Source organism: Amphiura filiformis, chromosome 1, assembly GCF_039555335.1.
Source record: "Amphiura filiformis chromosome 1, Afil_fr2py, whole genome shotgun sequence".
NCBI classification, from domain to species: domain Eukaryota; kingdom Metazoa; phylum Echinodermata; class Ophiuroidea; order Amphilepidida; family Amphiuridae; genus Amphiura; species Amphiura filiformis.
Genome location: NC_092628.1, coordinates 16,697,511 through 16,723,140, shown reverse-complemented (window position 1 = coordinate 16,723,140; position 25,630 = coordinate 16,697,511). Strand labels below are relative to the sequence as shown.

The 25,630-nt window shown below is 36.6% G+C and overlaps 2 protein-coding genes across 2 annotated transcripts in view; both read right to left on the bottom strand.

Moving 5' to 3' along the window:
* Positions 1-8,543: 8,543 nt before the first annotated feature.
* Positions 8,544-18,812, bottom strand: LOC140160330 (uncharacterized). Its single transcript, XM_072183610.1, has 5 exons — positions 18,732-18,812; positions 17,056-17,230; positions 15,399-15,613; positions 14,245-14,598; positions 8,544-12,505 (listed from the first exon to the last, which is right to left on the bottom strand). Exons 3-5 carry the CDS (start codon positions 15,586-15,588, stop codon positions 11,310-11,312), a joined length of 1,740 nt encoding a protein of 579 aa, XP_072039711.1. The 5' UTR covers positions 15,589-15,613; positions 17,056-17,230; positions 18,732-18,812; the 3' UTR covers positions 8,544-11,309.
* Positions 18,813-19,150: 338 nt separating this feature from the next.
* LOC140156496 (uncharacterized) overlaps positions 19,151-25,630 on the bottom strand; it is a 53,572-nt gene continuing 47,092 nt past the window's right edge. Inside the window, exons 15-19 of the mRNA XM_072179442.1 lie at positions 23,661-24,020; positions 21,795-21,994; positions 20,883-21,147; positions 19,496-19,882; positions 19,151-19,191 (exon numbers count right to left, since the gene is read on the bottom strand). Coding sequence (XP_072035543.1) covers positions 19,151-19,191; positions 19,496-19,882; positions 20,883-21,147; positions 21,795-21,994; positions 23,661-24,020 — 1,253 coding nt within the window. The remainder of the gene's footprint in view (positions 19,192-19,495; positions 19,883-20,882; positions 21,148-21,794; positions 21,995-23,660; positions 24,021-25,630) is intronic.

The window sequence follows — 25,630 nt, the reverse complement described above, 5'->3', positions numbered from 1 at the left end:
TTCCACACATATCTTTAGGGGTACTTTTGTGATTCTAGCAGCCTGTTATGATTCAATAGATATCCGTGAAAAAAGCTATACGAGTTGACTTCTGATGTCAATACCTGGCAGTATGCGCATGCATCATTACAATTTCCATTGTTTTTTGCCTGGCAGTATGCACGCATCATATGCTCAGGGCTCGTGTTTTTAAAACTCCGCCACATCACAATAAAGCTATTGAACACGTGTAGTGGTCGTATGGGGTTCACTCAAACATATCGATATACCAGTCCCTTGCCTTTGTTGATAAACATTGAGGTCAACTCATCTATAGATTTCATAATTTCAGTTGATTGTACATGTACATACATTTTGTACATGTATATCGCAATGGGCCATATGCCCATATATGTGACCCGTTCTGACAAAACCAGGAACAAGTCACATTTTTGACATTTCATGATTTGAATGAAAATGTAAGCATGGGACAATAAGCTTCAAAATGATACCAAAATTATATTACATAGCATCAGTACTTTTCAAGATATGGATACTTTTGTAAATGATACCTTGATATTTTTCTTGAACTACTGTTCTGAGAAATTGGCTAATTGGTTTACTGCTTTACACAAGATTGAATAGGGATATTCATAGTTCAACTGTCAATTATTGATTAAAAAATCCTTATTTTAACAAGTACTTTCAAGGATTTGAAAGTCCGCTCAGTCCCAAGGTCAAATACCATGAAATTATTCCAAAATTTGATTTTGTTAATTTTGGGGATGTCATCTTTTAAGGCCTATAACTCAAAAACATGCCTAGCGACTTGTTCCGGGTTTTGTTAGAGCTGGTCACATATATATAAACATCTTTTTAGAAAAATTATTTTTGTGCTTCATATTTTATGTTATGCATCTTTATGTTCTGTGTTAGTATAATACTATTAGGACTGTATTATTGCACATTATGCATGTAAACTCCATCATTATTATAACAGTACATAATGTTTGTGTGATATACCACCAGCCATGGTGGATGAGACTATATCACTTTTTGGTTAATACATGTACCATCTGATTATATATCTGAAGATAACAAATCTCAATCATGAAGATGTGAAGTTTGGGGGCTGGTACTCAAGTTTGGTTTGGGTAGGGATGTGCCGGTGAAAATCTGAAAGTAGACACATCAAAATGTATTAATTTGTCAAGAAATTTGGACCCATCGACATAAACCACAAAAATTTGGTGAAAAAATGACACATCCACATACCACAATGAAAATTGGCCTATAAAAAGGGGTCATTGATATTCATGTTTGAAGCATGAATAACTGATGGTCATTTGTATTGAGTACCCCCTACAGAATGTGGATGGATGGTCACTTAATGTCCAGAATTCAGCTCACTAAAATTTCTCCCTAGAATTTCTTGTATGCTTGATGAATTTCTTTTTGATATGTATAGAATTTTAGAATTCATTTATTTTAAATTCCAGATTATGTAGCAAAATATGGCTTATGAATTGGGTAGTCAGACTTGGAAGTCTCTAGAGAATTATTGTATTTTGTAAATGTATTTTTTCATTAAAAATATTTTCCTTGATGTTTGTATTGCCAAGTAGAAAGACTGATAGAAATACATTTTATCATTTAGTTTTAGCTAAAAGGTTTTTTTTCCATATGGAGTGTTCTACCTTACATGAAGTCCCGGGGCTTACATTACGTGATGAACACCATGTTCATGTATGGACTCTTGAAATGCACCCTAAACGAGTATTACCTAGCGTGTGCAAAACATACCCTAAACAAGTATTTTGCCTTTTTTTTTTAACTCTAAGAAAGTAAAATTCATGTTTAGGTTCTTGTTTAATATTAGTAGTTTGATGTTTGATGATTTAATATTATTATTAAGTATTTTGCATGGAAAAGTATTAACCCTTTTTCCTGATTTTTGGCATTTTTGACACCCTAAACAGGTACAGTGCTGTACTTGCCCAATGCTGAAAAACAACCCTTGTTAGAGCTCATATTGAAATTCCCTTACAGAGGAAAGTGTGCGACATCCTGCAGCTTTCCTGTGCTAGCCGCCTTTTGTTAAAATCCTGGGCAGGGTGTATCACTGATGCATATAATCCATCCGTTTTATGACAGAGCTTTCCTGAGGCGCGCGCTTAGCGAGGGGAATCATGCCTTCTTTCTGTGTGAAAACGTGGTAGGGTATTTCAATATGAGCCCTTACTTGTTTTTGTACACAAGCATGGTGTCCACCTTGAAATACAAGCGGCCCCCGGGCATGAAGTGTGTTCTGAACTAAGTTTTTGAGTTTCAGCTTGCTCCAGTGGATATTTATGGAAGCAAACACATAAATACAGTCCAACCTCTTATCTGGTATTATAGACGATCAATCTGTGGATTGATAAGTGAAAAGAAAAAAATCAGGATGAATTAATTATTGTATGGAATATGTACCTTTAGGGTTTCTCTACCGTATGTCGGTTTGTATCGAAATTCTTTTCCACAATAAAATATGTGTATTGCATAACAAAGGAGATGGATCAACATCCGAACTGTATCTATCATTATGCAATATGTCTATTACCTTGTGGGAAAGATTTAGGTACAATGTACAAGTCGTAAACATTTGCCTAATGGCGCACCTGGGCTCCTTTGCCTTGGGGTAAATTTCATGTGCAAATAGAGATCCCCCTCCTCTGAAATCCAAACAAGAATTAAGGTTCTGTGCCCTTATTTGCTGATGTGAATTTTATGGGAGGACACTTTTAGGTTGTGCAGTAAATTCCACTTATGTCAAGATAGCGCCATTAGGTGAATATTTACGGTATGATACTGAAAAGATATAACACATACACCACTGAATGTATTTTGTCCTACCAATTTCAGTACTTTAGGTCAGTCATATACTTTCACTTCTATTGTAATTTCCAAGTACATGTGACCATCAACATAATGTTAAAGTATAAATTTTCGTGAGGTTTTTATTTTCGCGAACTTCGCGAGTGGACATTAAATCGCGAAAATAAAAACTCTCGAAAATAACCTTTTGCAGTAGGTTTCTATTGTATCAATATCAAAACCGTGAAATTTAATTCTCACACAATTAACAAAATCGCAAAAATATCTTCTCGCGAAAATATTGACTTTTACAGTGGAGGGAATTACTCAATATTTTGTATTTGAATACATGTCTTATTTATGTAATCATGGCTTTTGTATTTTACTACCTTACTGATGAAGTACTCAAGTTTTCATTTAATAAAAACACATAGAATAATTGTTTTTGTCATGATTTGATAAATTAGTGTCATATCTTTTGTCATTTATATCCCATCCCTGCAAACACCACCCTCTTTTCTTGGTTTTTTACACAGCCAAACCAAAACACTCAAAATCCAGACCCGAAACTTTTCCTCTTAGCTGATTTCCTCTTATTTTATTCCTGAAATTTATGTATTATTTGTTATTTTCAGCCCAATTTCGGTTTTTTTAGCATGATTTTGCACTACTGTCTGTTCAATTAGCTTAGATTCTTGTATTTTTAAGATATTTGAAAAAATAAAACATTGTGGTCAAAGTCATCAAAGAAAAGTGTTAGCACAGCCTTAGACCCAACATGATTTATACTTTTCGAATTTCAAAGTTCAATTTGAAACCCCATTTCTTTTCAATTTTGGTCTTTTCCCGCGATATTTTTATAAAAAGCCGTAGAACATCGGGTACCATAAACTTTTCTGAATCATTCCATTTAGTGCTATGGGAACGAATGTCATAATAATTATAGATGCGCTGAGATAGTATTTATTCGACCATCCGTATCAGGAAGTATTGTCCAGCTAGATAGCTATATTTGCCAGTAGGCCTAATTTGAGTTGAATAGGCCCAGCTTATATAAATACGTTCCTTGCGTATTTAAATATATGTTTGCTTGTTTATTTATTTATTTATTTATTTATTTATTTATTCTGTGAATGGATCTGTGAAGGTGTATAAGCCTAGGCCTATTATAAAACTACGCATTTATTTTAAATTTGTTATTTTGTTTTGTTTGTTGAATACAGTGACTATGTGAAGGATATTTGGAAACAAAAGAACTTTTGTACAAGAAAATATTATTTAAAACAATGAGGTTACAGAAAACAATTCTTGTAAAGTCACTGTATCTGAAAATATCAAGCGAATGCTGATATTCTTGAAAAGGAATGATGGTATTAAACATGTTAAACAAAACTCAATTTACATTGTAAACCAGTTGAAATAAGAACGAAATCCATAATTTTAATATCATTGTTTAGGAAAAAATAATGCTCAGCATAATGTTATGCATAAAACGTAATCGCAAGATATAATTTCGGTGCAACAAAACCGTGGACCATCATCACCTATAGATCCTATCCAATAACCAGAACGGTATTACAATTGAAATGGCAGGGCAGATTGTTGGACAGATTGTTTTGCTAAATTGGATAGGGTCTATGCCCTAAGGTCAGAATGGACCGTCCCACTCGATTTGTGAAAAGGTCTTGAACCCTTTTGGTGGACCCAAGTAACTGCCTAAAATGAGGCAAAATTGAAAAGAAATGGGCTTTTAAATTGAACTTTGGAATTTGAAAAGTTAAAATCACATTGGGTCTAAGGCTGTGCTAACACTTTTCTTTGATGACTTTGATCAAATTTTTTTATTTTTTCAAATATCTTAAAAATACAAGAATCTAAGCTAATTGAACAGACAGTAGTTTCATCTTTTTTTTTAAAGAATATTCTTTTTTTTTTTCACAAATGATCAGTTTATGGTCTGTAAATCATTCAACAATGATTGCTCACTTCTTATTCTTATTTTATTGTAAGAAAACAGAAAGTTACAGAATATGCCACATACGGAACATCATTTGTTACAAAAATTTGACATAAAGTGGCTTAATATTTTATAAATATAAAATTTAATGTACATGTACCACTATATATGCCATTCATTGATACAGAAAAAACATTTGATGACAACATATAATATTAAAAGCAAGCAATTTCATTCTCCGTCTCGATCATTGAGTTGAAAATAAAAGGATAATATGAATGCGTGCTTTCAGCTCTTCGTCATGATTAGTAGACTTCTCCGTAGTCCACTTGCCCATTTTGCATACTCTGGGTATTACATTTAAGCATAAAACTCTGATTTGTATTAATTTGTGTGCAACTGATAGATTTTCGCATCTGTATCTGATCTTTTCAGTCACCACACTCCCTCCGTTTGTTAGCTTCCCAAGTGGACCACTGACTTTGCCTTGCGGTTAAGATTTTTAACACGGGACTCTATGGAGAGTTAGGCCAATTTCTGGCCTAACTAAAATTGGCCATGATGTAATGCATCTTTAAATGGATCTGCCTTGTGATTGGTCGCCCATATCTCGCTATGGTTTAAATCTTCCGGGCCCGCACCGTTACCATTAACTACACTGTACACAACTGTCTGTGGTATTTGCAGCGCTTTTGTGTTGACGCGAAAGTTAATCTCTCATCAAACATCTAGCGCGTCTTGTACTATACCATGCTTAGTACTTGTGGTTAATGGACTGATAAACAAGTATGCTTGACAGTGTGCTTTTAGAGAGCAAAGTCCCTGCTTAAAAGTCCATAGTCAGATTTTCGGGGTTAGCTATTAATAAATTGGTAGATTCCAAAATCAGAATTGTTCAGTATTAAAGTGAGCCATTATAATTATGCAAGATAATGTTGCATTCAATTACTTTTATTGTCACTAATCATCTGATATTTTTAACTCTTTATGACCATTTTACTATTGAATACTTTAATTTTAATAAACATCAGTATAATTTTGAGTTCAACGAAATGGGTTCATCATGACTAATAATAACATATTTTTAATAAAATTCGACTATGGCATAGTGTACATGATTAGCTGAAATTCACAAATTGTTGAAAAATCAAATCCTTGATTTGATCATGATGTTCCCTGTGCAGCAGGCCAGATGTCTAATCGTATACACAGTTACCGGTTTTAAAAAATACAGAAGTTTTATTTTTAGTTTTAGATTTGAAGGGAATGTCAATTATCCCCAAGTAAACGAAAATATTTGAATTGAAAATGAAGGAAAGTCTTATGAAATTCTGATTACATGTAGGTAACATTGACAGCAGAATAATTGTAAATGCGACGGGGGCACTTGGACTATTCGAGTGGTACGGTGGATGTTGGAGTGACGATGTGTGAGGGATGTCACGTTCCCACACAATGCTCCTCATCAGTAGTTGGAACAATTTTAGTTCACCATGTTTACACTATTGGTTATTATTATTGTTTTATAGATGATGTGACTTCTGACGTCAATGCCTGACAGTATGCGCACGCATCATCACAATTTCCATTGTTTTTGCCTGGCAGTATGCGCTTACAAGCATCATATTTTGTTCAGGGCTCGTGTTTTTAAAACTCCCGCCACATCACAATAAGACTATTAAACAGTGTAGTGGTTGCATGGGGTTCATTCAAGCATAAAGATGATACCAGTCCCTTGCCTTTGTTGATAAACATTGAGGTCACCTCATCTATAGACTAGGGCCTATTTTTTTACATGGTTACAAGACAAAACTTGTTTGTATGCACCCGACACAAACAATCATTTCGAGGGTTGAGAACCAGAAAGCCTCAACTCACAATCACCTGCTTCCACAAAATGAGCATAAGTTGCCAGGCCACTATAAAAATTAAATAGAAAACAAAAGACATTGTGGAGGAAATAACGATTTTTGAAGACAAAAGCAAGGAGTCAACTTGATGCTCATTTTGTGAGAGCTGGTCATAGTGAGTTACGGCTTTCTGATTCTGAACCCTCGATTTGATCCTGTTATATTTTCAAAGACAGTAGATCTAGAATGTATTATTTACTGTTTACTGACCAGATATAGGGCCTATATCTATTGAGGACACTCATTGGGGACCTGGAAAGAGCCCCTAGTAGAAAATGTGGCCAACTGCAACAGCTGAAGAGTGCTTCTTTCATCCATAATGCTGGCATGGCCAAGTGACCACTAAACATGTACCTGTTTTAGACTGAACCTGCATGTAATGTATGGTCGTGTGTCTTGAGCTCGCCACCAAAAAAAGGTGGCGACGTTACATTTTGCCAAAGTCGACTCAAACCAAATGATGATATCTCTATCAAGCAAGAAGTTATTGTCATGCTTATGGTTTCATTTTATTGCTAAATAAAATGCACTTTCAACCCTGTAAAAAGAAATACTTGAACCTTTTTAATACTGACACTGTGCTTCATAGAATTCAGAAGGGGCAGGGTGGCGGTGGTGGGGGGATGTGGTGGTGGGGGATGTGGTACACACAAACTCTATGGGATTGGTATTTTTAGTGCGTAATATGCTTCTGTAAAGGCTGTAAATTGGATTTGGACTCTATTTAGCATCTAAACGACTCACGGCCTTACAGCTAAACAATTCTACTAATTGTTTTTAATCATTTATGATTGGTTTAGTGTAGAAAATACAAACTTTTCCATACAAAACTACCCGTTGTCATATTAAACACTGTAGTAAGTAATGCAGATGTCTTCAAAATCTGAAAGTTACTGTAAAATTTTAATTACTTATCCTATCATAGTCAAAGTATAGATTTTCTGAAGGAAATTTGACGAGGAATCTAAATATGGACATATTTTTTTTTTATTGTTTAGGGGGAAATGTTTAGGTTCAAAATATGTTGAATTGTAAAAAAATCTAACATACTTTGGGACACCCTATATTCCGAGATTACCAAACAGCTGTGATTTTGGTTTCTTCCGAAGCCAGTTGGCTCTCCATTTCCTCTAACCAAATGAATGTTGTTTACTTCCAGTTTATTACTGTAAGTTGGTAATAAGCAATGCATTGAGTGACCCATTTTTTATCAAAATCTTTTTTATTCCACCCTGTATAACTTGCAGGTCACCCTGTATAATGAGTTGAAATGTATATATTGGAATTGCTGATGCCTTCAGCTTTCCAAAAATGTATACTTTTGCTAGTTTAGGGTTGATGACTGTCGAGATAATCTAATTAGAAACCCGGTTGGTGTAAAAATTCATAATATTTGTCATGTAACGCTAAGGGTGGCGAGTTCAGGACACACGGCCGTATAATTTATTTTCTTGTTAGAAAAATATGGCTAGAGTATAATTGATAATGTATCATTTTATTTGTGTGCACCCCATACTAAACGTAATGCTTTAAAACGTGTTTGCATCATACATAGCAATATTTTCCTTGCAGGCGGATGCATTTATATTGCTCACATTTTTTTTGACATTATTAGTAAATATTTGTTACAAAAATAGCAAAGATCACAGGTTATCTTTCTCATGATATACATTATTTGTTGCTCAAGGAATTGGATAAAATAATGCACTTGTTTTGAATATTGGTGCATGTCCAATGCACTCACCCTTGCAGGGCTTGTGGCAGGCATCAACATGTCATAGTGCCTGTATTTTTTTTGTCCAATTTCTCTCTTAATTTACTACCAGCACATACAAACCAGCACATACAAACTTTCTATGAAATTATTTAGCAATAATTTTTACCTTCACAAACGTATCACCAGATTCAATTATTGTGATTCATTTGAGTATATTATAATACAAAAAAGGAAGTATAAAATCTATAAATATACATGTACATACATATATTTATCATGTATACTGTACATAAATGGTTACGTAAAAATGATTTTACAGATTTCAAATTTGCATGAGCTCCCACAAGCATCAAGCAAGCAGTGATTATATTTCCGCTTTAAAATCAGAAAATGTTATACCTGGGCATGTAGGCCTATAACACATTGATGAATACGTAAAAAGACAATATAAATTTGTACATTTTTACCCCAAAATCAATTTTGGTTTCTATTTTGTGCAAAACCAGAATTTTTCTAAAAAAATTCTTGTTCACTGTTAAAAACATTGCTAGTACCATCTGGCAGTGCTGTGGTGCTCCACAAACAATACAGAATTTCTACATATACTGTAAACACTGTCAATAACAATGGCAGCCGCCACATGGATATTGTGAAATCTGTAAATTTCTTAAAGAGCTAAAAAAGGATCATGAAACATGAAAATATAACATATTGAAGCTTAAGTTAAATGGTCAAATAATGGTTTAAATTTGAACAAATTCACACGAAGTGTACCCGATGTTACTTTTTTCAAAAGCTGAAATAGTCAAATATGAGGTTACTTTCGTCAAAATCACATGCATACAAGCGTTTCTCTTCTCTTTTCTCCCATTTTTCTTCTCTGTTTTTATACACAGGGACGCATGCCCGTTTAAAAGGACTGTATACGCTTACTGCATTTATTCGAGGAGCTGGGCTTTAATTAGACAGAATACAGTATGCATGATTTTGGCAACTGCAATCATAAAATTTCATCATTGAGATGTACATAATTTTACAGCAAAAGTATAGCACCATGATTCACTAGTTGAATACAGAATAAACAAACTTTTCTCACTTACTGTTACCGAATTCCCAGTACAGGGAGCCCATACAAGTTGTATCAAAATAATTGTTACATGTTATATGTCATATAACAAGACTGCCTTATCCAAATGCAACATATATCCACCCAATTTGTAGATTAATGGTATACTTCGTAATTAGGCAGGAAAAACCTCCCGTCTTTGGCCCTGAACATGTTTAAAGCAAAACATCCTATGTTGGCAGTTTTGCTTTAAACATGTTCAGGGGCCAAAGACACATAGGAGGTTTTTCCTGCTCAACGACGAAAGAGGTTACAGAACTATAAATTCTGGTCATTTCAAGATGGATCCGAATTCGCCTTTGAAAGCAGCAGGCTTTTCAATATAATAATGAATATTATCTCACAACTAATGGGTAAAAATCATTTTGAAACATCCTAGTAATGGGCTATTCCACTTAAAATCCGCACTATCCCTGTGGAAGATTTTGAAAATATCTGCCACAGGGGAGTATGAATAATGGAACGAGCACATTAGGCAGCTCCATTTGAATTTCATATACCCTCTTCCCTGAGAGAGAGTGAGTTTCAAATGGAGTTGCTGTGTAAATTCCATTTGAAATTCATACTCCCCCTGTGGAAGATATTTCCAAAATCTTCCGCAGGGGTAGTGTGGATTTTAAATGGAATAGCCCAATGCAGTTACCAGGGTAAATTCTAGGCAGAGAGAAATAACTCTTATTAAAATTTTGGGACATACGTACCGTAGTAGAAAGGTGGGTACAGTTATGTGCAGCAGACTCGAGTTGCATCGGGCTGTACCAGTTGGAATCCCTACACCCCTAGTGGAAGATGTGACCTTAATCTCCTACACAGGGCATGTAGATTTCAAATGGAATCACCCATGGAGAAAACCCTACTCCCTCCGTAACAAAACAAGTTCATAGGGGTTCATTGACATTTTGGTTTATCCCGGGCAGGGAGGGCACTCTACGTATACAGGTGATGGGTATGTGCCTGTCCATAGGCCCCTTTTATAAACCAGATTATAAATAAGTTTATTAAAGTTATACTCATACCTCATGAACCCCATTTTTTTAGGTTTGGTTTCCCCCTTTTTTCTAGAATTTTATCACCAAAATGCCATAAAATAATACCAGAGCTTTCAAATTAAATTAAATTATTTCAGCAAATTTCTATTGTAAATTTGGGGAAAAGAATATAATTTTGCTCTCTTTTTTTGGAATGTTTAACCCAATGACCCTTTTTTTTTCAAAATCTTATACATATGACCCTTTTTTTTTCAAAATGTTTTACCCAATGACCTCCTTCTTATATTTTGTTAAAGCAAAATTACCCACTTTTTTTAAAACATCATTTTATACTGATAGGCCTCTACTTCCAGATGCTGGTAGGCACATACACCTGTCACATCCAAAGTTGAGTACCCCCCCCCCAGTTTGTTCACTCTTATTCCATCCCTTTTGTGGAGTATCACTACACATGCTTAACTCAAATCCGGGGTCCATTTCACTAAACTTTTAACCCTTCGTAACTCAAGTAACCATTTGCAATGTTACGAATACCTAATACCAGGCGTATAAACTTTACGAAGGGTCTGTAGTAAATCCCTAAGTTAAGTGAAATGGAACTTACGATTCATCGTAAGTTACACAAGATTTTGAGACTTAAGAAGTTTTGTAAATTTGAGTGAAATGGACCCCTGATCTATTTCTTTAATCAAATCTGCTTCACTTCTGTCTATGATCAAATTTGTTCCTCTTATTTCCTCCACTGAATCTGCAGTTCCACTTTTATCTTTATAACTTAATCTATTTCGTTATCTGGAGCCAAGTCTGTTCCACCTGTCTCCCCAACCAAATCCCTCTCACTTGAGTCATTTCTGTCTTGAACCAAATCTGTTCCACTTGTCTCCCCAACCAAATCCCTCTCACTTGGGTCACTTCCGTCTTGAACCAAATCCATTTCACTTGCATCCTTATTCATATCCGTTTCGCGCGCTTCCTTATTCATATCAGTTTTACTGGTTTCCTTGGCCATACCAGTTGCACTTTTCTCCGTAACCAAATCAATTTCATTCATTTCAGTTTCCCTCCCTCCCCCAAGTGACAAAATTTCAGTAGCTCCTTTAATCACATCTGTTGCATACTCTGGTTTTTTAGCATCGCCCAATATCCTTTGCATAGTTTCAAAGTACGGCCAAGACTCTGTAGATGTTGCACCTTTCAGTCTGCCTTCCTCAAGTATAGTTCTGTACAACTGCTTCATATCCCGAACCTTACAGATGACCTGCTCCCGATCTCTCTCAAATTTATACTCTGCAGTGAGACGATCAGCGATGTGTTCATAGATTGGTTTGTATGTACCAGTAATGGCTGCTACTTCTTTGGCAATTTTGGGTTCTTCCCATAAAGACAGTAGAGCTTGGGTTTCCTCATCAGACCATATGCATTTTTTAACACGTGGGGCACACTTTTTATCCATTTCACTTGTTTCCTTGGCCATATCAGATGCATTTTTCTCCGTCACCAAATCCATTTCACTTGTTTCCTTGGCCATATCAGATGCATTTTTCTCCGTCACTAAATCCATTTCATTTATATTGGTTTCCCTCCTTCCTGGAAGTGACAAAACTTCAGTTGCTCCTTTACCTACATATGCTGCAGCTTGTTTTTTAACAGTCGTTTCATCGCCCAATATCCTTTGCATAGTTTCAAAAAACGGCCAAGTCTGTATGGTTGTTGCGCCTTGCGTTCCGCCTTCAAGTAAAGTTTTGTACAACTTCCGCATGTCCCGAATCTTACCGCTGACCTGCTCCCGATTCCTCTCAAATTGATACTCCGCATAGAGACGATCAGCGATGTGTTGAAAGACTGGTTTGTATGTGCTAGAAAAGATTGCTATCTCTTCTGCGATTTTGGGTTCTTCCCATAAAGACAGTAGAGCTTCGGTTTCCTCATCAGACCATATGCATCTTTTAACACGTGGGGCACGCTTTTTATCTGAAAGGAAATTAAAGATAAAACGCTTTAGTAATAAAAGACATTGGGCTATTCCAATTAAGATCCACACTACCCCTGTGTAAGATTTAGCTTAAGTCTTCCACAGAGGGAGTATAAGTTTCGAATACAGGGTGTCCTTGAAAGAACTGTATCGTCAGAAACGTAATTATTTGGGTATTTTAACGCCACAGCTAAAAAGAACTAAATACTTGGTATGGTTGAGAAATAAATTAATATACTTTTTGAATTTTGACAATTGACCATACCATTCTTGAAATATAGGACTTTTACGAAACTTCCTCATTTTCAAGCCTTTCCACGGATTCAAATATCAATCGATAATCTGTATTCGGAGTGCTAATCACTGCGCACCATCTGACAGCGCATGAGGCGATATTGTCGATGACAGATTTTAAACTCCGTGGAACGGGCTGAAAATGAGGTAGTTTCAGAAAATTCTTTTATTTCAAAAAGGAGCGTCAATTGTCAAAATTCAAAAAGTATGTGATAGCTGAAATATTCCATAACCACATCGGTTATTTAGTTATGTTTGGTTTATGCATTAAAGTACCCAAAAAATTCAGTTTCCGACGATACAGTTCTTTCAGGGACACCCTGTAGAATAGAAAACTGGGTAACCTCTATTTGAAATACTCACTCCAGTGGTGTAGCATGGGTTATCATATGGGGGCGGGGCACCGACCATGATTGGGGGGGGCACCGGGTCCGATTGGGGGGGGGGCACAAGCCATTTTTCGGCAATTTCCTATGGGATTTTCTAAATTTTGAGATCGATTTGGGGGAGGGGCATGTGCCCCCATGCCCCTATGCCACTGACTCACTCCAGTTGTGGAAGATGTAGGTAAAGCCATAATACAGAGGGAGTATGGGTTTCAAAATTATTAATCCTGACCAATTACATTTGAAAAACATATTCCCCCTATGGAAGATATTTCCAAAATCTTCCACAGGGGTAGTGTGGATTTCAACTGGAATAGCCTATTATTTGATAATTATTAACTTGTTACTCCTAACCAAGGACATTGTTTTTAAATATGCACACGAGTTTGTGTTCCTAAGGCAACGAAAAATCTTTTTTTCTGTTTTTGAGATTAAAAATAAATTTTTTGCCAAAATGTATTGACTTTGATAGAAATTTCTGTGTGAATGTACAATCAGCTGTTTTGGGCAAAAAGGAGATAAATTTATATTGACTGAAAAAATTGTGTGTGAAGCGATAGAAATAAATTACAAAAAAAAAATGCAATTTATATACAGATGTTGGTGATTTTTAGAGTCATTTGCCAAAAAAACTAGACCGGTCTAGACTAGAGAACCACTATGATTTCCTTTCACTCTAAGGTTAGCAACTATTTTAAACTTTTGCGATTTCGTAGTTCACAGCATCTTGCGAATGGTAGTGAGCTTTGGCAAAATTTTCATTGATCAATTCTTAGTGAGTGTGTAGAAGAACTCAACTATAACAGATATATTTTTGTAGGTCCTGTGGTTCTTGAGTTATGTTGAAAAGAGGGCTGAAACAACAACACTTTCGTAAAACGTACATAACTCCTTAACAACGCTGAATAAATCAAGCAAGTTTTCAAAGTATATGATTTGTAGAATGAACTTTTGCGAAATATCAAAGTGTCATTTTTCAGTAATATATTGATTTAGATAATGAAAATCGATATTTTGGCTGCTTCGACCAACAATACCGCGTCTACCCTTAAACATACCTTTTGTACTCCTTGGTTTTTTAACAACTGCATCATCACCCAATATGGTTTGCATAGCATCAAAGTAAGGCCAGGTATCCGCGGATGTCGACCCTTTCTGTTCACCAGCTTCAAGCAGATTCTTATAAAACTTCCTCATGTCCCTAATCTTACTGCTGACTTGTTCCCGGTTTCTCTCAAATTGATAATCTGTCTTGAGACGATCAGCGATGTTCTGAAAGACTGGTTTGTACGTACTGGTAAAGGTTGCTATCTCTGCCGCAATTTCTGGTTCTTCCCATATGGAGAGGAGAGCTTGGACTTCTTTGTCAGTCCACCTTTTAGCACGTGCGAAACGTGCTTTGGGATTATTATCTAAAAAGAAAAAGAAAACAATTATCCAGTTTATGAAATCAAAAATTTTTGTATAGACTATTCCATTTGAAATCCATACACCCCCTATTGAAGACATGATCTTAATCTTCCATGCAGGGAGTATGAATTTCAAATGGAGCCACCCATTCAGTGTCGTCTGCTCCAGAATGGGCTATTGAAATCCATACACCCCTATGGAAGACATGATCTTAATCTGCCATGCAGGGAGTGTGAATTTTGAATGCGATTACCTGAATGGGCTACTCCATTTGAAATCGACACCCCCTGTGTAGCAGATTAAGGTCATGTCCTCCATAGATGTATGGATTTCAACTGGAATAGCCTAAAGTACCCCTTGTCAGATAAATTTGCTTCAAAAATTGAAATTTCTTTATTATTTTCATCATCCCTTTCCTTTTCTCTTCATTCTTGTCTCTGTTAATTTGAGAACAGACCTTTAGAAAATGTTTAAGGAGTAACATCGAACTTCAAAAAAAGAAAAAATAATTCATTTTTATTTATGACATCTTTATACAGGGTAGCCAAATCAATGTTTTTCAATTTTTTGCCAATTAAATTTAGACTTTTTCCCACGCCAATACCCCAACAAGTTGCCACTGCCTGGAATTGAACCAATACCCCAGCAAGTTGCCACTGCTGGGAATTGAACCAATACCCCAGCAAGTTGCCACTGCTGGGAATTGAACCCAGGACCTCATGCACCAAAAGGCAAGTACCCTAACCATTAGGTAACACTCTCCAACAAATACTAACATCAAAATATCACCTGTCGTACTTACCATCATCATTGGTAGAACTATTTTGCGAGATTTCATCAATGGCAAGATCAGCACCACTTTCAAAGAAGATCTCAACAGTGTCTGACCCGGAATTGAGTATTTCTTCCATGTCATTGTAAAATTGCCAATGTTTGGACGGATTTGATGTGCTTTCTGAGTGTTTCTTAAAGAGCCTTTCCATCTGCTCCATCTTCCGCTTCACTTCAAATAAGTTTCTTTAAATAAAAATTTATCAAAAATGTATAAAACACTTGCTGTTCACTTGATAAGCTTTCAATGACACCACACTTTAGCATTCACCATATTCACCAAATCAACAACTACCGTCTACCAATAAACTTAAAATCTAATGCTTCTTGAAAGTTGAATAAATGGAATAATAGTAATTATAGAATTCACATTACAGCACAAGCCAGCCATTCAATGAAGTCAAAGCTTTTCTGCAGCTTTATGTTTTGTAATTAAAATGCCCAGTCAGGCATATTTCACACCTACCCAACAAAGTCACCCAAATACGAAAACTGGATTGCAATTGTACAATCTACTGAATATTGATTGGCAAGTTTCCAATATGTCAGCTCTCAAAATGGAATGATAGCTGAAGCAAAGCTTGCATCCTTTAAGTGAGACTGTCAACATTTGACAACAAAAATGAAGTGAAAAGAGTAATTTTTTAAGGCAGAGGTAATGTAAGGGGATATTCAAGTTGAAATCCATACACTCCCTATGGAAGGCATAACCTTAATTGCCCACACAGGGTGTACATATTTCAACTGGAGTCACCCATTCTGTTAACCCTGTTTGAAGTTTACACTCACTGTGTTGGAGATTAAGGTCATATCTTCCACATGGGGTCAATTTCAACTGGAAAAGCCCTATACTACTTGTTTTTATTTAATGAATGTTTTACTTAATTACTGCCTAACGAGATAAAGGAAAGAACAAACTAGAAATCATCAAGTTACTACAGTACACTCAAAATATGTGGCATGTAGTTACAGAGGTCTATACTAATTATTTATTGGCAAATAGCAATGTCAACGTGTTGAGGCAGCTGTTTCACATATGCTTCTATGTAGCATCATTAAATGCTTGCGTGTGTATGCCAGCACTTTAAGCAAATGCTAGCGATTTGAAGCCGTGCCCAATTAAAAATACACATGTTACGACGTCACTGCCACATCAGGGTGAAAAATAGTATAATAACATAAAATTTGTGGCTTTTTTGACGGGAATAAGCAAACTATGATGAAATTTTATCAGTTTCACTGGCAAGCAATGATTAAAGGAGGAAATAGAAAAGGTGATCCCGCCCGGGAATTGAACCCAGGACATCTGGTTTACAAGACCAGTGCCTTAACCATGTTAACCGCTTGGCCACGGAAGCTTCATGATTAGGCAGACTGGGAATTCATTGTGGCTTTTTTTTAGGCCTTTTTTGGTTGAATTCCCAGTCTGCCTAATCATGAAGCTCATGTGGCCAAGTGGTTAAGGCACTGGTCTCGTAAACCAGAGGTCCTGGTTTCAATTCCCAGGCGGGATCACTTTTCCTATTTCCTCCTTTAGTCATTGCTCGATCACTTTTCCTATTTCCTCCTTTAATCATTTCTTGACGGCAGAACTGGTCAAATTTCATCATAATAGTATAATAACCTACCTTTTTGTGAAGTCAGTTCCTTCTAAGATGTCATTAAGCTGATCTGAGATGATCCTATAGGTGTTCGTTTGTCTCTTAGGAAGCTGCTGAAGGATGTCAGGCTTGATCCAAATGGACAGCAAGACTTCAGTTTCTTTGTCTGACCAAGCAACTGTACCTGACGTACTTGGACTTGCTGCAAAGCACATGAATTAAACAATTAGCAAAATGTTATGAGTATACAATACATCCTCTATTATCAACCTTGTTTCTACTGAGGAAGTCTACCATGTCAGCCACGGGCAAACCATCATCTATAATTTGGTTTACCTTAAGTTCGGTAGTGACGTACATGCGTAATGTTAAACATGCTGAGTGTACACGCACTCATACAAGGGTGGTCTGTCGGCATGATAACGGTGCAATCGCAAAAAGCATCGAGGTGAACCAAATTATAGCAAACATCAAACTTTCTCCAATTAGATTTTTTCTGTGTTGCATACTACTTAGCACACAGGTGAAGTAAATCTCCTTGTGGCAATAACCTGGGGACCAATCCTGATGGTAACAGTACACCAAAATATGTGACTTCAGTGTTGGGAGTAGAAACACACTCATTTTTGGAGTAGAACCAATCTGATCGGTCACTTCCAAATCGGTTCAATTTTGGCCTTATCGGATGGGAATTAGAATCTCTTAGCTAACACATCCTTTACATTTTACCAGAAAAAGATGAAAATTCATGACAGTAATTAGCTAAAATGTTGTATTGTCGGGGAAAAGTTGATTGCTTGAAGGTGTTTGTCAGGGGTAGGTGGTTTCAACTGTTTTTTACTTGTTTTAACTATTCCTTTGGTCACGCTGACGTCACACTAGGGAAAAAGCCTTGTAAAACCAATGTGCGCATGTGTAGTTCCCCTTTGTCAAGCCGGTTGCTATGCACGCACATGTGCAAAGGGGACAAAGTTCCCGGATGTCCAACTGACCGAATTTGCCATTAGTCAAAGCTGGGTCAAAGCTGAAAATCACCCATTATACAGGGTGTAGGACGTGCTTGAGGGCACATCTTAAGGGTATTTTAAAATTAGTAATCAGCAGATTCAGATCTCAGTGCACACCAATTCTTTGCATCTAATTCTTCACCCTGTATATTAAAACCCTGCCAATGTGTCACTCCTTATCATCACACACATACAAAATTACAACCCATCTCTGATACAAGGTTCATTATTCCAAAGGGTTGTGATTCCAAAACATGCAGAGAATCATAATTCTGAAAATTCATTAGTTAAACAAATTCTAATAACCATTCAGATAATTTTAAACTATTTGCACAATGAGCCTTTCGCACATTATGGAATTACAAACCTTTCGAATATATTAAAATGAATATCTGGAATTTGGAGCATAACCAATATTATATGGGACACGATCTGCCCCATGGTGGCCAAAGGAGGCATTTTTGACAATCGAGTTACAATAATTATCACCTTATACAAACATTAGGCTATCATATACTGAAAACACCAAAGGTCTAGCACACTTGGTTCTAAAGTTATGAAGTTTTGTGATTTGTACTTTTTATGCATTTTATTGTTTTTTACTCCATATTTTTGCCTTTATCTCAATTTCAAATTTTCCGCCTTTGGCCCCCATGGACCACATCATGTCACAAATATACCCAACATACAACTTACAGGTATTAGGTTGTTTCTGTTTATTGGCACTGGCACTTCTTGGGCTCTGCAACTTCCTTTCGTCTTCTTCCAGAATATCATGGATATGGAAAATCACCCATTATACAGGGTGTAGGACGTGCTTGAGGGCACATCTTAAGGGTATTTTAAAATTAGTAATCAGCAGATTCAGATCTCAGTGCACACCAATTCTTTGCATCTAATTCTTCACCCTGTATATTAAAACCCTGCCAATGTGTCACTCCTTATCATCACACACATACAAAATTACAACCCATCTCTGATACAGGTTCATTATTCCAAAGGGTTGTGATTCCAAAACATGCAGAGAATCATAATTCTGAAAATTCATTAGTTAAACAAATTCTAATAACCATTCAGATAATTTTAAACTATTTGCACAATGAGCCTTTCGCACATTATGGAATTACAAACCTTTCGAATATATTAAAATGAATATCTGGAATTTGGAGCATAACCAATATTATATGGGACACGATCTGCCCCATGGTGGCCAAAGGAGGCATTTTTGACAATCGAGTTACAATAATTATCACCTTATACAAACATTAGGCTATCATATACTGAAAACACCAAAGGTCTAGCACACTTGGTTCTAAAGTTATGAAGTTTTGTGATTTGTACTTTTTATGCATTTTATTGTTTTTTACTCCATATTTTTGCCTTTATCTCAATTTCAAATTTTCCGCCTTTGGCCCCCATGGACCACATCATGTCACAAATATACCCAACATACAACTTACAGGTATTAGGTTGTTTCTGTTTATTGGCACTGGCACTTCTTGGGCTCTGCAACTTCCTTTCGTCCTCTTCCAGAATATCATGGATATCGTCATAATAAGGCCACGCCATTAGATGAGGATCAACTTTCTTTGCAACATTGTTTGCCACATCCTCTTTTAATTTTGCAATTTTTCTATATGTTTGTTTCATTTCTTTAGTCTTATCCCTGATCTGTCTCACTGTGTACAATGCTCCGCACATACTGTGAACACGGTTCTGGATTTCCTTGTAAACCGGCTTCTGTCTGGTAGATTTTGCTGCGATTTGACGAGCGATGGCTGGTTCTCTCCAGATGGAGAGTAAAGCTTGGGTGTTTGCATCTCGCCAGACGCATCTCTTGTGCCGCACTGTGAAAAAATTGGTGAAAAATGACCATAAAATTATGATCATTGCATACAGTTTCTGAGGTTTTTGTCTAAGTTAGCAGACTGGGTCTTATACAGCAACTTGTACCTCACTTACGTAAAAAATTAGTGATTTACTGAACCAGAACCTCATAAATTCAACAAATTAAAATTAATATTTAAAATGCATAGGCATTTTTGAAATTATAATAAATAAATGTTGACATTTATACATCGCCTTTCACATGTATCAAAGCGCTTTACATTAATTCCTCTGTTGTTAGAATATGTCAGCTGCCATACAATGCCCAAGACATGCTCATACCTTTGAGCGGTGCTCAATGGACAATATTCCTAACAGCTCCCCATTTCACCCCTGGGTAGAGAGAGGCAAGTGAGGTAAAGCACCTTGCCCAAGTGCACAACACGCTGGCACTGCCGGGCTCAAACTCGCAACCCTCTGATTGAGAAGGTAGAGCCTGTACCACTGCGCCATCGTGCCCTCATTAAAACATGCATACAGCGTGAAATAATTATAATACTTAGTTCTCTGGGTTGATAAGATTAGAAGTACAAATTTTCATCTTTTCCCAGAGTGACCAGTACACATGAACATTGAAAAAATCCTGGTTTTTTTCAACGTTATGTCCACTGGTCGCTCTGAGGAAGAATTCAAATTTGTTCACACATACAATATATACTAATGGGCTATTCCAGTTGAAATCCATATACCCTAAGAGATACCCCCTGTATGGAAGACATGACCTTAATCTTCCACACAGGGAGTGTGAATTTTAAATGTAACCTGAAAGACTACAGGGTCTCAAGAGTGCATAAAAAGAAACACATTGACAAAATAGGCAAATATAACTGGGAACATATAAACAAAATGATATACAATGTAGTAAGAAATTACATGTACTACTTTTGAACATAATTTCATAATCATAGTATCAGATTTTGCATATAACTCCTCACATCAAGTGCACTTTCCGTATCTTACCTTTGGTATCTCCCAATTCTGCCTCCATTGAGTCATCCATCTCCATCTCCCAGGTTTCATCCCCATCCTCATCTTCTGGTTCACTCTCCATAGAAACATCCTCTACCTTGATACTTCCCGGTTCCCTCCTCATAATCTCATCCATAGCTTTGTAATGTATCCATTGATCTGCTAGCTCGGCTTCTGTAGACTCCTCCCCAGGTTGCTTGGCTTTCAGGACCATTTGTTGGTACATTCTCTTCATTGTTTTCACTCGGACACGCACCTGTGATGAGGATAGAAAATTTGTTTGAAGGGTTTCAATAATGCAAGTCTTCTTTGGTATATTTTCAGGGTAGGATTTACCTTTTTGGGGCCCTAGGCCAGGCCAAAATGGAGGCCCCCCAAATCTAAGTTAAGACCACTGATTAGCTAATCAGTGTGATTGTTTATCACCTCTGTGTTTATGCTCATGTATGCACAGCACACAGCACAGACCACATTTACATTTACAGGCATTTACAGGCATTTATGGCGCCATTCACAAAGATACCATGGCGCTTACAAAAATATACACAAGAGTCAAATAACAAGAGAACAGTTCAAGAAAACAAATGAGTCTTTAGCATAGACTTGAACGCGGATGTGGTCGCAGCAGATTTTATGTCCACGGGTAGTGAATTCCATGTGGTAGCGGCTGCAATGTGAAATCTGTTTTCACAAATCTGAAATCAAAATAAATGATTTATGGTGTGTCATGGGCAACACTGCCAACAGTAGACGGCCAGTTCTTGACCACGAAAGTAATAAAAAAAACACACTTTAAATCCTCTTCTTAGAGTGTCCATTGTCATCAGCAGGATCATTGATGGCCGCCATCTCACACAGATTAACCCTTACCCTAAAACCCCCACCCCCAGGGGATCACCTCACCTGTTCCTCGTCCCGGCGCTGCTCTCCAACACCAGACCTATTAATTCTGTCTGCAATCACCTGGTAGATCTTCTTTTTAGAGTGTCCATTGCCATTAGCAGGATCATTGATGGCTTTCCACACGTTGGGTTCTTTCCAAATTGAAATCAGTTTCCTGACTTCTCTATCTGACCAATTTGCGTTTCTCTTACGCGTGGGACCTTTGAATACAACATAGAGCATTTGAGGGGGGTTAAAAAAAATGTGATGATTTATAGTGCTCTACGCACAAGCACAATGCCCAGACGTTGATCCACAAGCCTCAGCACACTTTACACAAGAATAAGTGGGTTAGTACAAGAAAGCCCAATCTGCAATAGCTGCCAAGTGCCATATTTTTAGATGTGTACAATATAGAATGCAGAAATTGTCCAATGTCTATACAGCAGCTATTGCACTTAGGACCTTCTCGCGCTAAACCCTTGAATTTAACACAAAAATCACTGGTTCTGCCAGGATGCCGGCGGTAGTCAAGATTTAACTTGAACGCCATCCCTTATTACTATGCCTCAATATGTTTTCCATTTTTCCCCAGTATATATTTTGGACCATCAATACAGAATGATTACACAAATTTCTTAATACAGATTTTTCACTTGACACGTCACAGGCTAAACCCCATCATGGTCAGCAAGTATGACCATGTCCTTGTTGGAAAGGTGTGTGCTTCTTAGCTGCAAATCCTGGATTGTTGCTAAATGATTTATGGTGTGTCATGGGCAACACTGCCAACAGTAGACGGCCAGTTCTTGTAAAGTGTGCTGAGGATTGTGGGATTCTGCCTGTGCATTGCACACTATTCCCCTGGCGATGTGATAATAATCGGATAAACTACCATAGCAATAGGTGACAACAATTTCTGAATATATCGCGCGGCATTACAAGCAGGTTGCACTCATCACCTGTGTATATCTGCAATCACAGATTGAATACAATACCGCTCTTTTCAAAGATACTAATCCGATCGCACAGGTGCAAGTGATCAGCATGACAGTGTTCAATGCACAGGTACCGTGTGAACACACTAGTGAAGTGCAATATATTCAAAAATTGTTTTACCCTATTGCTATGGTAGTTAATCTGATTATTACACCACTTTTTTTTGTTTTAGGATATTTGTCACTTATTATGCTGTCGTAAAAGGGATAACTTTGGCATGGAGAGGTAATTTTGGCAGCTTTTTGCCGGCCACTTTTTACAAGTTCAACACTACATTATAAATCGATCAGAAATTGATTTCTTTGGAAAGAAACATATTGCTTTAAAAAAATCCCTTTACTATAAGGCCATAGAAAAAAATTGCTCGCTTGCACTCAACCGACCTAATAGGCCAAAATTAGGGTCGGCCCTTTAACAAAAATAGTTTTTGGTTTATAATTTTAATGGTTTTTATTACTTTTTCTGTGTTCATTTCAAAACTAAATTTGGCCAGCAACATCTTTCTTAAGAAGAAAATCATTACTGTAAACTCATTATAACATTTATAACTATCCATTCATGCATCAATGTTTCCAATAAACTTCGTATCTTACTATGTATACCTGTATTTGAATCAATTTCTATGGTGTATCTTGCGTATTGAAGGTCTGAAGTGAAGTATTGATGAATCTTTCCACATGACCAATGTTCATTGCCTACAGGCATATACAGTAGTGAGTCATTAAAAAAAATTGACCAACCGACCCACCCCAAAAATCCCACTGAAGGGCAAGCAATTTTTTTTTCTTGGCCTTATAGGTACAAGGCAGCACTGTATCACAACTGACAAGAAATCGATTCTTACTAAACACTGACTCAGATTTGAGATACTCCTATCTGTGTACTTACTTTTCCTACCATGTGCAGATGGTGCTTCCCTAGTATACTTTGGCTCTGGTTCTGACGGTAACTGACTCATAATATCCTGCATATCTTTAAAATAGCACCATCGTCTTGTGTTACCGCCCTCTAAAACGACAGCATTATACCTGCGCTTAAGACTGGTCATCTTCATTTTCATCTCAAATGAATCTCTCTTCACATATGCAGTGCCTTTTAAAGCGGCGTTCATTTTCTTGGCAATAGTTTGGTAGACATTGGATTCATTGCAGATGATAGCGTTCATGACTACTGGTTTCTTCCATATTGAGAGGAACACTCTTGTTTCTTTTTCAGACCATACCTTTCTATTCTGATGATGTGTGGAAGCTGAAATGGGAGAACAGGGATGGGGTCACAAATAAGTTCTGCACAGATGTTTCCTTAATACTCTGCGTGCTAGCCATAGGCTTCAACATGCAAAGTCCAAGTTTTAAGAAATTTTCTGAAAATATTAAGAGCTATCATAAGAACCACCGAACCAATACTATAATTTGGTTCATCTCAAGTTCGGTAGTGACGTAGGTGCGTATTTCGCTCGCCGCAGTATTGAATAGCGCGCGTAAAGTTAAACGCACTGAGTGTACACGCACGCGCACAGGGGCGGCTTGTCAGCACGCTTGCGGCGCAACCGCGAAAGAGCATTGAAGTCACTACCAAACTTGAGGTGAACCAAAATATAGGCTTGTTTGTTCTCATTCTAATGCATTTTTCATGCTGATTCCAACTATGGTCATGAAAATTTGGGTGTTTTTTAAACTTGTCGTCTGCAGTTGACACCCGCGTGGAGAGAGTTAATACATGATTTAAAGTTCATGCATTCTAGCAGGGTTGGTTGGTAATTATTAAAGCAGTAAATACTAGTGTTAACTGTCAAATGTCACAAAAGAAATTTGGGTGAACTTCAAGTGAAAAATACTGGAAAAAAAATTACTTTGGAAAGTCTAGAAACTTTTGACAAAAAGTTTTATGTTATCAGGTCTATTTAATGTATAAAATATATGCTTGCAACTTGAAAATTATTTTGTGTTATGATCAGGAATTTTTTGTGTCAACAGATTTTGTGTTACGAATGAAGATATTTATACGTGTTGGGAATAGACATCAAAGGTAGATTTAAAACTGGTCATTTTGAATGAAATAAAGACTGATTGATTGATTGATTGATTGAACCGAATATGTCAGAGAAACCATTCTCCGTCATCAGCAGTGTAATACTGTTGGTAGACTGACTGATGATTCTACAGTGTTTCTGACAATGTCCTTTTTGTCCTTTGTGATGGTGTTTCTAGAAGACAGTCATATATTCTAGAAAGTTCTCGGCCCCCGACCCTATTAAGGGCTGGGGTATGAGCGTTTGGACAGTATTTATTGTGGGACATTAGAGCACATCAGACATATCGAATTGCATTCTGAATATGAAGAATGTCATTCTGATATCAAATAATTTTGATTTTTTGAAATTCGCAATTTAATACACATTTTATGGCAAATCATTAAAATTGATATTTTTGATATTTAACAGTACTTGAAGTAAACTTTATAAATCTGATGATTTATACTTAAAGTGTATGTAGGTGGGATGAAAAGCCGACGATCAATTGAAAATTTTGACCTTTTCATTATTGAAGATATGGATTTTTTTCCCAAAACACCAAAAAAATTAGGTCTTTTTGGGAAAAAATCCATATCTTCAATATGAAAGGTCAAAATTTTCAATTGACCGTCGGCTTTTCCTCCCCTGCTACATACACTTTAAGAATATGTCATTAGATTTATATAATTTACTCGAGGACTGTTATATATCAAAATTTGAAAAATATCAAATTTTTATAATTTGTCATAAAATTTGTATTATATTGTGATTTTCAAAAATGAAAATTATTTGATATCAGAAAAGACATGCTTCATATTCAGAATGCAATTCGATAGGTCTGAGG